Source organism: Cataglyphis hispanica, chromosome 3 (assembly GCF_021464435.1).
Source record: "Cataglyphis hispanica isolate Lineage 1 chromosome 3, ULB_Chis1_1.0, whole genome shotgun sequence".
In the NCBI taxonomy this organism is placed as follows: Eukaryota; Metazoa; Arthropoda; class Insecta; order Hymenoptera; family Formicidae; genus Cataglyphis; species Cataglyphis hispanica.
This window is the reverse complement of record NC_065956.1, coordinates 5,881,966-5,894,628: the sequence shown is the minus strand read 5'-3', so window position 1 is coordinate 5,894,628 and position 12,663 is coordinate 5,881,966. Positions and strand designations below refer to the sequence as shown.

Sequence of the window (12,663 nt, the reverse complement as noted above, 5' to 3'; positions counted from 1 at the left end):
CGTTACAGATCGTTTTGATTTTGTATTGAAGATAATTATGATAGTTATTTGAATCATGCAATTTTTTCAGCTAATTCTACTATTGTTTTATTATCGAAAATATTAGTAGATATTTGATCTACTATAATTATCTTGAAAGAATTTATACACAAATAAAATATTTTTTAAAAAATAATTTCCATATCCAAGCTTTAATATGCATCAAATACTTTAATATGCATACAATATAGTATATATAATCGAATTTGCTAATTTTAAGAAAAAAAATTTTTTAACAAAATGTTATATATATTAAAAATAAATAACAAATATAACGCCATTTTATTTAACAATTCACCATTTACGTACATTCAGTGTATATAATATATATATATATTATTTGTACTATATTTTATTATCGAGATATATATATATATATATATATATATATATATATATATATATATATTATATAATATTTGATAATAAATAATACTCTATATTAATATTCGATAATAAATGTTAAAATAATATTTTGTACCTAAATTGTTTTATATATATATATATATATATATATATATATATATATATTATATGCGTGTATATTAATTATACAGGGGATACATGTGCATTGATTAATTATGGAATGCTAGATCTGGCGGATACTATGTCTATTCAGGCTTAGAAATTACCTGACAACAACAAATATAAAGATGCAATATAAATATTAAACTTATGCAAAAAAAAGAAATATTTAAATATGCTATATAATAATTAAATATGCTATTTAAAAATAATTTAAAAATCTATTATATTATATCTATTTTACTATATATCCGAAAAATACATATATTTTTAGTCCAAAATACATAAAAATAAAATCTGTAAAACAAATCGGATATCCGCCATGCAGTTGAAAGTTAGGTTATATTGTATATAAAATATAATTTTTATATTATAAAATATATAGAATTCTTAAAATTAGTTTTTATAGTATAGAAATAAAAATCTTTCAACCAGTTCCCTCCTAGATATATAGAAAAATGAACAATTACAAATATCTATGTATAAAATACTGCTATTTTATAAATATATATACTATAAATTTCATTTTGAATATAACAAATATTTCTTCCTTTTAAAATTTAGGACTGTTTTTAGTCGTCTTTTTTCTCCTTACTCAATAATTCAGCTTGTTCCTTTTTGGATGGGAATATCACAAAAAGAGATAATTGAATTATGCAAAGAATAAAACCAACTGCATTCTGAAACTGTTTGAAAAAGTTTAAAATACAATAGATACCAGTCTTAATTTGCAATGTACATTAAAAGGTTATCTCACGTATCTATTTTATTTTTTATCACAAGGAAAATACTTACAATAATAAAAACGTTGTTGATGATAAGACCATATAATAACCATGAAAAAGAAACTAAGGTACCCACAAAAATAAGTGGAAATGGAAGAATTTCGGTGCTTTTTGTTCTTATAACTTCCTCCTAAAAAGTGAGAAATATTTTTACATATTTACAGAAATATTAATACAAATCTTTTAATAATTTCTTAAAAATATGATAAAAATACTTGATATACATATATATAGAAAAATTATGAATACAGCTTACAAGATGCATAAGAGGAGCTGCAATTAAGAGAAAAAGAAGTACTGTAACCACTATGCCAAATCTAAATTCAACATTTGTTGGATGTTCTATTTGAGCATATACAAGGAGGGCTATCACAAAAATTGTTACCTTGTATATTAATTTAAGTACTTCTCTCTAGAAAAAGAAAAAGACATTATATAATAATTAGAAAAAAATTTGAGAAGTTCAAATTAAACATATTTTAATAAAAACTTTGTCAGATACCGTATTTGGAGCATAATAGTAGTATACTATCATATATATAATGTTTGTCAATAAACCAAATATGTTAACATTTATCATGGTAGGATCATTTAACATCAATGCATATCGAAGCATCAGTATACATCTAAAAAAATATTATTAATTTAATCACAAAATGCAATTTATGTATTCATAATTTTCTTAATATTATTATTTTATTGCATATAAGCATATGTGAATGTGAATATTCATTCTTCAGTAATTAATTCAATAATTAATCAACAAAGTTTTACAAAATATACTGTTATTTATAAAATGCATGAAATTTAGTTATTAAACAATTTTTGTACTTTAATTACATTTAAAATATTTGTATGTATATATATATATATATATATATGTGTCACTTACACTCCTATGCCACCAACAAAAGGCATTGGATCAGTTCCTTTGGCTGTACCTTTCTTATATATGTCCTTGCATATTAATCTACAAATTATAAATAATAAAATTATAAAATATAACTATAACTATGTTAAATTATAAAATAATAAATTAATTATTATAATAAAATAATTAATTATAAAATATAGCTTTGTTAAAAATAAGCAACATTTTCTTATATTAGTGCAAATTTTATAACTTTGAATGCATTGCATTGAATTTAATAAGTTTTAAGAAACAATTCATATTATACTTCAGTAAGCAGAAATTAAAGATGATGAATTGTGAAATATGACAAGGAATACAAAAGCCGTTATTGTAGCATAATATTGATACAATATAATATCAATTGCGGCAAATGTCTTAAATTTAATTTTTTAATATTTTTTTCAAATATAATAAAAGAATTTTTATTATACAATTAAATATAAATAATAATAATAAAATAAATAATAAAAATAAAAATAAATAATAATAATAATAATTAATATAAATAATAATAATTTATATATATATATATATATATATATATATATATATATATATAACATTAAAATATAATTTTACTAAAAAAATAAGATATATTTAAATGATATTATTACATCTTGACATACTTACGTTCCAGTTAACATATGTGCCATTGTAATATACATGGCGCAAGATCCAACAATTTCTTTATATTGTTCCAAGACCATTTTGCTCGATTCGTGTATGTCAATTATTTATGCTTACTACAGTTATGCTCTCATCAATTACTGTAAATTGTTATCAATGTCAAGTGCTACGAATTAATCAGATATAGAGAACTGATTCGCGGTAATAAGTTAAATTAGATCTAATGATGCCAGAATGCACTTGAGTACACCAAACTGCACTATTTTTTATTTCTTTATTTAATAATATGATTTCCTATGTGAAATGTAGTAATGTTTCCTTTTAAATCTCTTTCTAATTAATTTCGTTTAGTTTCTCTTTCTTTCCTTAATTCACTTTCGTAATTATTTTTGCTTGTAATCTTGTTTCTTGATTTTTTCTCAAAATTTCGTTTTCTTAATTTCTAGATGTCAAATTCGTTTGAACTTCTTAAATCCGTCACTGCTTGTTTCTATACACGTATAGAAGTGATAATATATAGATGTGATAAATTAGACGAAATCAAATCCAAGGTGACTCAAGGTTAAGTTAGATTTCAACTGTTATACACGCAGCGCAGACTGCGCAGATACCGAAGACTGAGAGCCGCCAACATGTGCCGGCTATCATATAGCTGCGTATATCAGTATACTATCAGATTAGCGTCCATGATCAGTGGTAATAATGAGTGGGCAACTTCTGCATCATTCTACACTGTTGCACTTCATGACTGCACACAAAATTCAAGGATAGAGATATGCAAGATTAGATACTTTTTCAATCACATAATGTTCTGTTGAAATAGCAACAGCAAGGACATATTATAATGTATACTTATTATGATGATATAATAAATTACTGTTGTAAAATGAAAAAAATATTGTTAATAATTTTTATAAGATAAATCTAACTTTTAATGAAAATATTTTCATTTCAGATTAATTACTTTTCTTGCTTTTATCTGAATTACAGATGATAAAATGTGAAATTATATTTTGTTTTAATATTAAAGATAAAATTTTTTAAAATGTTAATAAATGATTTTATATGCTTATACAATCTTGAGCAATGTAACATTGTCACAGTTAAAATACATTGTACTAAGCATAATATTGGCAATGTCATCTTGCTGGAAAATATATATATTATACATACACACTACATATATTTAATTATTTTTATATTCTGGTTTAGAATTATACAGTGCTTTAATAGTCATATATGTTCTATTATAATCTTTAACTGCTTCAACATGATTTCTCTTAATTCCAGGAATAATCTTCTTTCTAATATTCAGTTGATAAACATCTATATCTTTATGAGGTATTTCAGCTTCATTGTGTATACTTTTATTAAACAACGTAATTTTTATAATATCTAATGCTTCTCCTAAGAAAGTAAAATAAATAAATAATTAAATAAATAAATGTATTATATATATATATATATATATATCATAATAAAATATAAAGATTTTTTCAGAAATAGATGGTTAAATTTTAATAGCAATTTTTACTCATTTTAAAAATGAGAAAAAAAGTCATGTTTGTGCGTGCGCGCATGTACAAATGCGTGTCTGAATATAAATAGGGAAACATTTCTCAAATTAATTGAAATAATTTTTTGGATACAGTTTTTTAGTCTAAAATAAAAAGAATATGTTTAAGTTACTATTTCTGAAATAATCTGTTTACGATGCATTAAGATAGATTATACGACCCTATGCATTATGAATCTTATAATACTTACGTTCATTTTCATGAAGTATCAAATCGTCGAAAAAAGCGATGTTTTGTATAAATAAATTAAACATATCTTCCATGTCAGATGAATGGGTAAGAAATTCTGGATTACAAATCGCGAGATGGGATAAAAACCTAATGCCTTGTTTAAATATCTTGTGTTGGACCTTTTTGATACCAAGCCAAAAATTTTGATCTAACTTTTCCAGATATGTATCAGATAGATGTTTTTCCATATTCTGCTCACTACATTTCGTCTCACATGTATAATTTTTATAATTAATTTTCTTTAAACTATAACACTTTTTAGAAGCAGAAAATGAATTCTGCCACTCAGTATTATCAATTATATCTAATTTAGTTTCAGAAGATTTTTTCAACATATTAATTGTGATTCTTAATAGCTTCATATAACAATTACACGATTCTGAATTCTTAATTCTTAATAAATTATTATTCGTTTGCAGAATATCCCACACAGATATCAACCCATGTGTTATATTTATAGTAGTGAGAAAATCTGGATGAAAATGCTCCAGTTGCATTATAAGAATTTGTAAAACACAAGCATCTGAAAGTATAGAATGTGTACTTGTCATTATAGATCTGTCTCTTTTAAATTAAAAAACTAAATCATAATAAAAAAAATGACTTTGTAAATATATCAAATTTTGTGAATTTATTATTTTAGAATAGTATAATAGTTACCTGGTGTAAAGTGTAAAGCACCTTTCCATCCTTTTATTGCGATTGATTCTGTTAAAATAATAATAATTAATATCAAAAGATACATCTTTTACTAGATAAGCAATATATACTTACGTGAACTGCTGCACAGTTTCGGTATAAATTCAGTATAGCATTTGAAAATCATTAGAAAATCTATTAATGAAACATAACAGATTGATAGTGGCCTCGAAAACACAAGTTCTTTGTAAATAAGACAAATATATTCTAATCTGTAAAAGTAATCATATTTAACAATTTGCAAATATTTAATTATGAAGATAATATTGCCATACCCTTTTTTACAGTAACCTACTCTCCGTTGTACATTACATAGTACTTTTATTATTGCATTTATAAGACCTGTAAATTGATGAGATCTTCTCTGCAAATAATAATATTTATCAATTATTATCAAAGATATAAAGATATTTTTATCTGATAGAAAACTGATACACATGTTAAAAAATAAAATTTTTGTACTCACAACACGTCCTATTAAAGTAACGCATTCTAGAATGATCTCAAGAATTTCAAATTCGTGATTTTTTTTCGGCCATGCATTATAACGTGTCATTTGTGGTAGGTAACGATTATAGCACTCATCATTGCATGTGAGCAGTAGTGACTTTCCTGCCAAGTAATTGCTTAAATATGATGATTCCAAACTAATATATGAAAGTACACCGAGCAATCTTCTCGCTTCGATACCCCGTTCTCCTTCATGCCATGCATTTGCTTCGCACTCGGACTTGATACAAATATTGTGATTCTCATAAACATTAGAAAAATATAGATCATTCATATCTCGAATATCATCGTTTCTCATAGCTTGAAAAATCATTTGCAATACTTCTACAACATTCAGCATCAGCTCTCTCATGGTCAAAACTAGCTGAAAAAAATAAAAATGTATATAAATATTTTGTTCATTAATTAATTTCATATAAATATACTGCAATATCATATTTAAGTAGATTGATATCTTTTTATACCTTATTAATTATTGGTATACATTTTTCTGATTCTATCTCGCTATTAACTTTCCTCTCAATGGCTGCTATTTCAAGTAGAACAAATTCTATTGTCAATTTTTTGTCATCTACTATTGTAATTACTGGCTTTACCAAGTCGGGATTTTCTGCAATGGATAAAAAAAATTGTATTTGTATATTTTTTGTATAAAAAAATAATTATAATAAATTTTCTATATATTATGTAATTCTTTCTATGTATGTGATTATCATATTCAAATATAATACTCTATATACCAAAAATCCTAAATGTTTCTTCTTCTTGCAAAATAGGCAAATTTCTTCTTCCAGTTTTTTCTATGACCTTGATATTAACAATAGGTTTTTCGGGTAATGATGCTTCAAACATTAATTCTGAAATTCCCGCAAGTGGAAAATCTAAGAAATATTTGAAACACCAAGAGATTATAAAACTTAATAATATATAATTTATTTACATTTTTCTTTAGCATACTCACAAGTACTGCATGTTTGAAGTTGATGATCTGTTCTCTTGTATATATTAGTTTGTACACATACTTCTTTTATTGGATTTTTATTCATATTTGTTTGTCTATTAAATTAAAATTAATTTTATATACACTTTAAAAATATTGATTTTAATAATTTGTATCAAACAATTTAAATTTTTAATTTTCCAAAGTATCAACCTACCGATCTATTGAAGTGCTACATTTGCTTTTATTACTAAAAGAACTATTCATGTATAATGTTTGTGGTTCTTCTAATTTAATACCTCCAGATTCTAATCGTTTACAACGCTCCTGAAGATTTCCTATTTCTAAATTCTATAAATTAATAATTAATATTATTATTTTTTGTAGTAATAGAATATATAATATATATTAGAAAATATATATTCACTTGTAACTCTAATTGTGTTTTCAACTGTTCTTTATCTTTGTAAATTTTGTTGATCTCTAATCTGTGATTATTGGCTTGTTCCTCAATTAAACGCATTTTTTCTAATTTCTCATTTTCAGCTCGTAACTGAATTTGCTGTAATCGCTGTCGTAAATATACAGCTTCACCATCTTTGGTTATAAAGTCATTCCGTAACTTCTTTATTTCATTTTTTAATTTCTCCAATTCCTTATCATCTACATATAAACACATACACATACACACACACATACATATATATATATATATATACAAAGAAATTATACAAACAAAATTCTTACATTTATTTCCTAGTTTTGCATTTATAATAATATTACCTGATACAATAATGTTATTTCCCTTCTGAAATGTCGAGTTGTGACTTTCTCTATCTATTAATTTGTTTCTAAATTGAGAATAATTAATATCTACAATATCTTGACTTTTGCCTTGTACATCTTTTTTCATCGTATACAAGTCAGACTTTTCCATAGGTTGTAATAACTTTAAACGTGATGTTTCACTGCAGGCAATGATAGATGATTTCTCGGGCAAGCCTAATTTCATTGAATGCAAACCACTTTCAAATGGTTTCGAATTATCTAATACATTGCTCGTCTTGAAAATAAAGTTTGAGTTACATTTTCGAATTGTATTGTATATTCTTAACAGAGTATTTTCTCAGCGTAGAAACAATACCTGCAAACATGCTTGAGATGCAATCAGATCCATTTCTTGGATATCTTCTTCGGCGAAATCGTCACCCCAAAGATCATCATACTGCTCATTTTTGTTCTCCTGTACCTTGCTATGCTGCGGATCTTTTCCAGGAGCATTGAATCTCGCTCTTTTTGCGGACACACGATAATCTTCTGAATCCTCAGGCCGTTTAAACATTGTGATGTCAAATATTCTCTATTATTAAACGTCATAATATAAAACAAAGCGGCTTCGATCCTGTTTCGACACGTTTTTCTTCGTGCAATTTACATTTTTTTTCGTAACAATAGAAACTGTGGCTATCGAAGGCGTTTCATATTGTTCTGTTGCGATAAACGAGCAAACAGATCAATTATGGAACTATGCAATCATATTTTGGTAAAATGATCTTTCGTTACGTTCGGGTTCGAGATAAGCAACACGCTTACGCGCTAATAATGTTCGAGCTTTGTTATTTACTGAAAGTTGAGCAAGGACAGAATACGCATGCGCAGTAGCATAGCACATATACATATATATACAATATATACATATATATACAATATATATGTACATATACTCACTGTGAATATTTACATTTATATTGAAATCATTAAATTAGTTACACTGTTGCACTAAAGTAAATAAATAAAAAGTGGAAATAACAAAATGGTTTAAAAATTTTTATAGTTTGATATTATATACATGCATATATTTTAGTTTAGAGATATCTATATTTAGAATTTAAATTATCATAAAATGATTTACATTTTATCTGTACTTAAAATTTTTTTTATTTTATATAAGATAAAATCAAAATTCATGTTCCTATTTTTCTTACAGTTTTTTTCTTGTTGCATTTGTATTATCTTGTATTATCTTATTTGTTGCGATAAGTTTTAATTCTTAGTAATATAACTATATGTTCAATAAAATAAGACATTACTAGATTTAATATATACACTGACATATAAGTACACACAAAACATTCTTTCTCACTCAAATTCACTCTTTCTAAAGAAGCTTAGGCAAAGTTGATACAACTATATAATTGTTTTATATTGAAACATATAATATCTAAACTTCCTTATAAATATTAGATCTTTGTCCAGTATCAAGTCAACTTATTCTAAATTCATATCTGGACTATATAAAACATACTTTCAATTTGCTGACATAATACATTTGTTATTAAATTAAAATATCACATACATTTTCATTGTTTTAAGTAAATGTTTTTTTTTGTAATAGTTCTTATAAAATCTACCAATCATTTTTCAACTTATCTAAATAATCAATACTAAAGTAATAATACTGAACAAAATTCAATAAATTAAAATAATATTAAGACTAGAGAGAAAATTAATATTAATAATCCCACTCATAATACTGCGATATTGCTTGTACATGTAGAAAACACTCATTTTATAATTAATGTTTACACACTTATGAGTGTGATGGAATTTAAAATTTGTAAAAAATAAACATTCTAAAACTATTTAGGCAGAAAGATATACTCTAACACACACATTTTTAAGCTTTTAAAGAATATACTTGTTTAAAACGCAAATTTTGTTTATACTTCATATATGTATGATAAATATATGCATAATACAGCTTGATTCAAGGCACCTTTCCCAGTATAATAAAAAAAAGCATAATTAATTTAATTCATGACAAATAATTTGCTGTTATACATTTCTCCCCGACTCGATTCAACAAATTTCCTAACAAATTTAGGAACTATTAATCGGGATGTAGACAGAAAAAATTAGTAGATTTGTACACTATCTTTTGGAACAAATTAATCTATGATTAATTACAATATTTCATTCATGAAGATATTTTATCGGTGATTTAATTACCGCGCGATGTAATACGAAAATTATAAATTATTTAAGAATGCAAGCGCGTAATATATTACAGAATGCAATATAATAATCGAAAGTCATCTAATAAAACTAAACATCTCCGTGTATTAAATTAGACATTATCGAATCCATCTTTATAACTTGTATTTTCGATGTCAATCCTTTCGTTGAGTCCACATTGTATGAAGACCAATAACTTATCAATTCTGGAAATTTATTGTTATTGATGTATTCAACTGAGATAGAATTAAATTGATTCCGTGAATTCAAATTTGGTTGACAGTCAAGTCCATGGCACAATAGTGTTATATCACTTTGACTAACATTATTAGATTGAACATCTGTATAGTTTATGAGAACTATTAGGACTGTTTCTATAAATCTTTGCTCTGTAATCGCTTTTTCTACATGGTTAGATAGTAAATCCATCCATTGCCAAAATTTAATAGTAAACCCAAAGGTATAAGGTTTACCCAAAGTCATTAAAAATACTGGCTTCGATGCAAAGGCGTTCGAACTCACATGATCCCAAATGATTATCGATTCGTTCGTTAATTTTTGCAGCGTTAAATTTGCACTAGTGCGGCAAAATTGCCCTGGACATACTCCTTCGTTTTCTACAGTCAAATGATGATAAGGCGTAGGCTTCCAATTATATTTTTTATCATATTGTTTTACTATTTCAAACAATCGTGGCGATTTTAATTCTGCTACAAATTTCGTATATACTTCTTGCATTTTCATATTGCGGAATAATTCTTCCAAAGTCATGAATCTTGGTACAACTGCAATAAAAATATGCGGTTATTAATAATAGTATGATATATAAACACAAATTTAAAAATTTAAGATATAGAATGTATTTACAATATACATACGTCTTGCATTGTCATCGTAACAATTATAAAGTATTTTGTTGTTAGAGACAAGATTATATATATCAATAGAAGTGCAATTATTAACTGAATAATATTCCAGTAATTGACCAGTTTTGCCAGATAAAAAAGCAAAATACAACACATTTGCATCATCTACTATTACACTTAATAAATCTTCAATATCATCCGCATTAATATCTGGTAAAATAACTGGTAATTTCGAAAATGTATGAGTTGTGGCACTCCAATGAATCGTTCCAGCAATCGGATCTATACTAACGAGCAAGCCTTGTTCACCAACAACAATGCAGTCAGGCTTTCCAGATTGATCGATATCAATACTAGCGCAATCTATAAGAGTAGGCGATTTTTTTAATGGAACCAGCCATAGTGGCAATCCACTACTCCCTTGCATTGATATGACTCCTCCACCTTCTGGAGGTATTTGTCTTTGTATCATTGTATTCTGTGTATCATTTTCTCTGTATTGTTCACCACGAAGAAGGAATATCAGATTGTATGGAGATCCAGGTACTGTAGTAATAGGCCCATGTATTTCTGCAATTAATAATATAATATAAAAAAATTATATTTTAAATTATTTTTTTACAATTTATTAAAAAAAAAATTGAGAATATAAACAAGTTAGTTCATATATTAATAAACTTACCAACATCTTGTAAAGTTTTATCCCATGATATAGATGATTGTGATTCAATAATTGGTGGACAAATCATTGAACTGTCACAAGGTAATACATATAAAAAGATAATTATTGTAACAATGCATAATAATATGGATGCAAATAGGCAGAAACGCCTCATTGGCGACATATCTCTTCTTTTCCAGAAATCATTCTGCTCACTTCCTTCAATTACCATTACCGGTATATCATCTTGATAACATTTAATTGTATTTTGTCTACTTCTTGTGCTATTTCCTAGATTTTGTGTTTCGTCCAGAGGACAATACATGCCATTTTCATGACCTGAATGTAATTCCTAAACAAAAACAGACAATTATAATATAAAAATTTGAAATAGTACAAGTATCAATATCTTCTATCACATTCATAATAAAAATACATTTATGCAAATTATTTAGCTAATATATAGAAATAAATTTAACATAAAAATCATTTCAGAATAATATATTTATTTTAAATATAAATTTAAATTGTAACATAGATAATATATATATATATATATATATAAAGATATACTTGCTTTAATTAATAATACTTTAATTTTTCGAAAGCTAAAGATAAATTTTATAGTTTTATAAGTTAAATTCTTTTGACATATGTATTTTCGTAATATTTATTATATAATAATATTTCTTACAGCTATTGTAGTGGTATTATCGATCTTGTAGGTAATATGATTAGGTCGAGTTAAATGTTCTTCTTCATCCTCGGTATCAGTATTGCTTATACTCTGCGGTAAAGGCGTATAACCTTTGCCACTGTGATCTATTGACATTTCGAATATAATTTCAAACAAATATCACTTTTATAATTATTTCTCCTTTACAATTGCATAATAATTATTATTATTATTATTGCAATATTGCCATAGCCAGGTACGTTTGCAAATTCAGCCAAAGATATCAGTTAACGTATGTACAAGGAATACGCAATAAAGGAAAAGCTGAAAACGTCCATTTGTGTGATTCTGCGCGCGTCGTTTTTTCATGGAAAACTTATTTTAATACAGGTGCGTTCAAAAATCTACTCAATGTAGAATAGCATTTGATCGACCAATCAAAACAGAAGTACCAAAAAATTTCTTTGCCTTGATTGGTCAAAAGCAACAAGATGGATTTTCGAACGCAATTCTAATAAGTTTGAATCCATTTCTATAAATCACAGAACAAAAAAATTATAAAAAATTATTTAGTCCGTTACATGTAGATATATATAAAT

At 25.6% G+C, this 12,663-nt stretch overlaps 3 protein-coding genes across 3 annotated transcripts; all 3 read right to left on the bottom strand.

The window, feature by feature from the left end:
- Positions 1 to 580: 580 nt before the first annotated feature.
- On the bottom strand, positions 581 to 3,788 carry LOC126848363 (sugar transporter SWEET1). The gene is made up of 6 exons (XM_050589197.1): positions 2,893 to 3,788; positions 2,242 to 2,319; positions 1,852 to 1,975; positions 1,606 to 1,761; positions 1,360 to 1,479; positions 581 to 1,250 (listed from the first exon to the last, which is right to left on the bottom strand). The coding sequence occupies exons 1-6, from the start codon at positions 2,967 to 2,969 to the stop codon at positions 1,137 to 1,139; spliced, it is 669 nt and encodes a 222-aa protein (XP_050445154.1). The 5' UTR covers positions 2,970 to 3,788; the 3' UTR covers positions 581 to 1,136.
- A 282-nt stretch (positions 3,789 to 4,070) lies between these two features.
- LOC126848362 (uncharacterized) lies at positions 4,071 to 8,462 on the bottom strand. Its single transcript, XM_050589196.1, has 13 exons — positions 7,991 to 8,462; positions 7,630 to 7,909; positions 7,274 to 7,509; positions 7,064 to 7,197; positions 6,868 to 6,962; positions 6,647 to 6,787; positions 6,371 to 6,516; positions 5,863 to 6,270; positions 5,672 to 5,760; positions 5,472 to 5,608; positions 5,358 to 5,405; positions 4,657 to 5,220; positions 4,071 to 4,296 (listed from the first exon to the last, which is right to left on the bottom strand). The coding sequence occupies exons 1-13, from the start codon at positions 8,186 to 8,188 to the stop codon at positions 4,076 to 4,078; spliced, it is 2,697 nt and encodes an 898-aa protein (XP_050445153.1). The 5' UTR covers positions 8,189 to 8,462; the 3' UTR covers positions 4,071 to 4,075.
- A 308-nt stretch (positions 8,463 to 8,770) lies between these two features.
- On the bottom strand, positions 8,771 to 12,558 carry LOC126848491 (uncharacterized). The gene is made up of 4 exons (XM_050589463.1): positions 12,083 to 12,558; positions 11,410 to 11,740; positions 10,740 to 11,297; positions 8,771 to 10,646 (listed from the first exon to the last, which is right to left on the bottom strand). The coding sequence occupies exons 1-4, from the start codon at positions 12,218 to 12,220 to the stop codon at positions 9,952 to 9,954; spliced, it is 1,722 nt and encodes a 573-aa protein (XP_050445420.1). The 5' UTR covers positions 12,221 to 12,558; the 3' UTR covers positions 8,771 to 9,951.
- Positions 12,559 to 12,663: the final 105 nt, after the last annotated feature.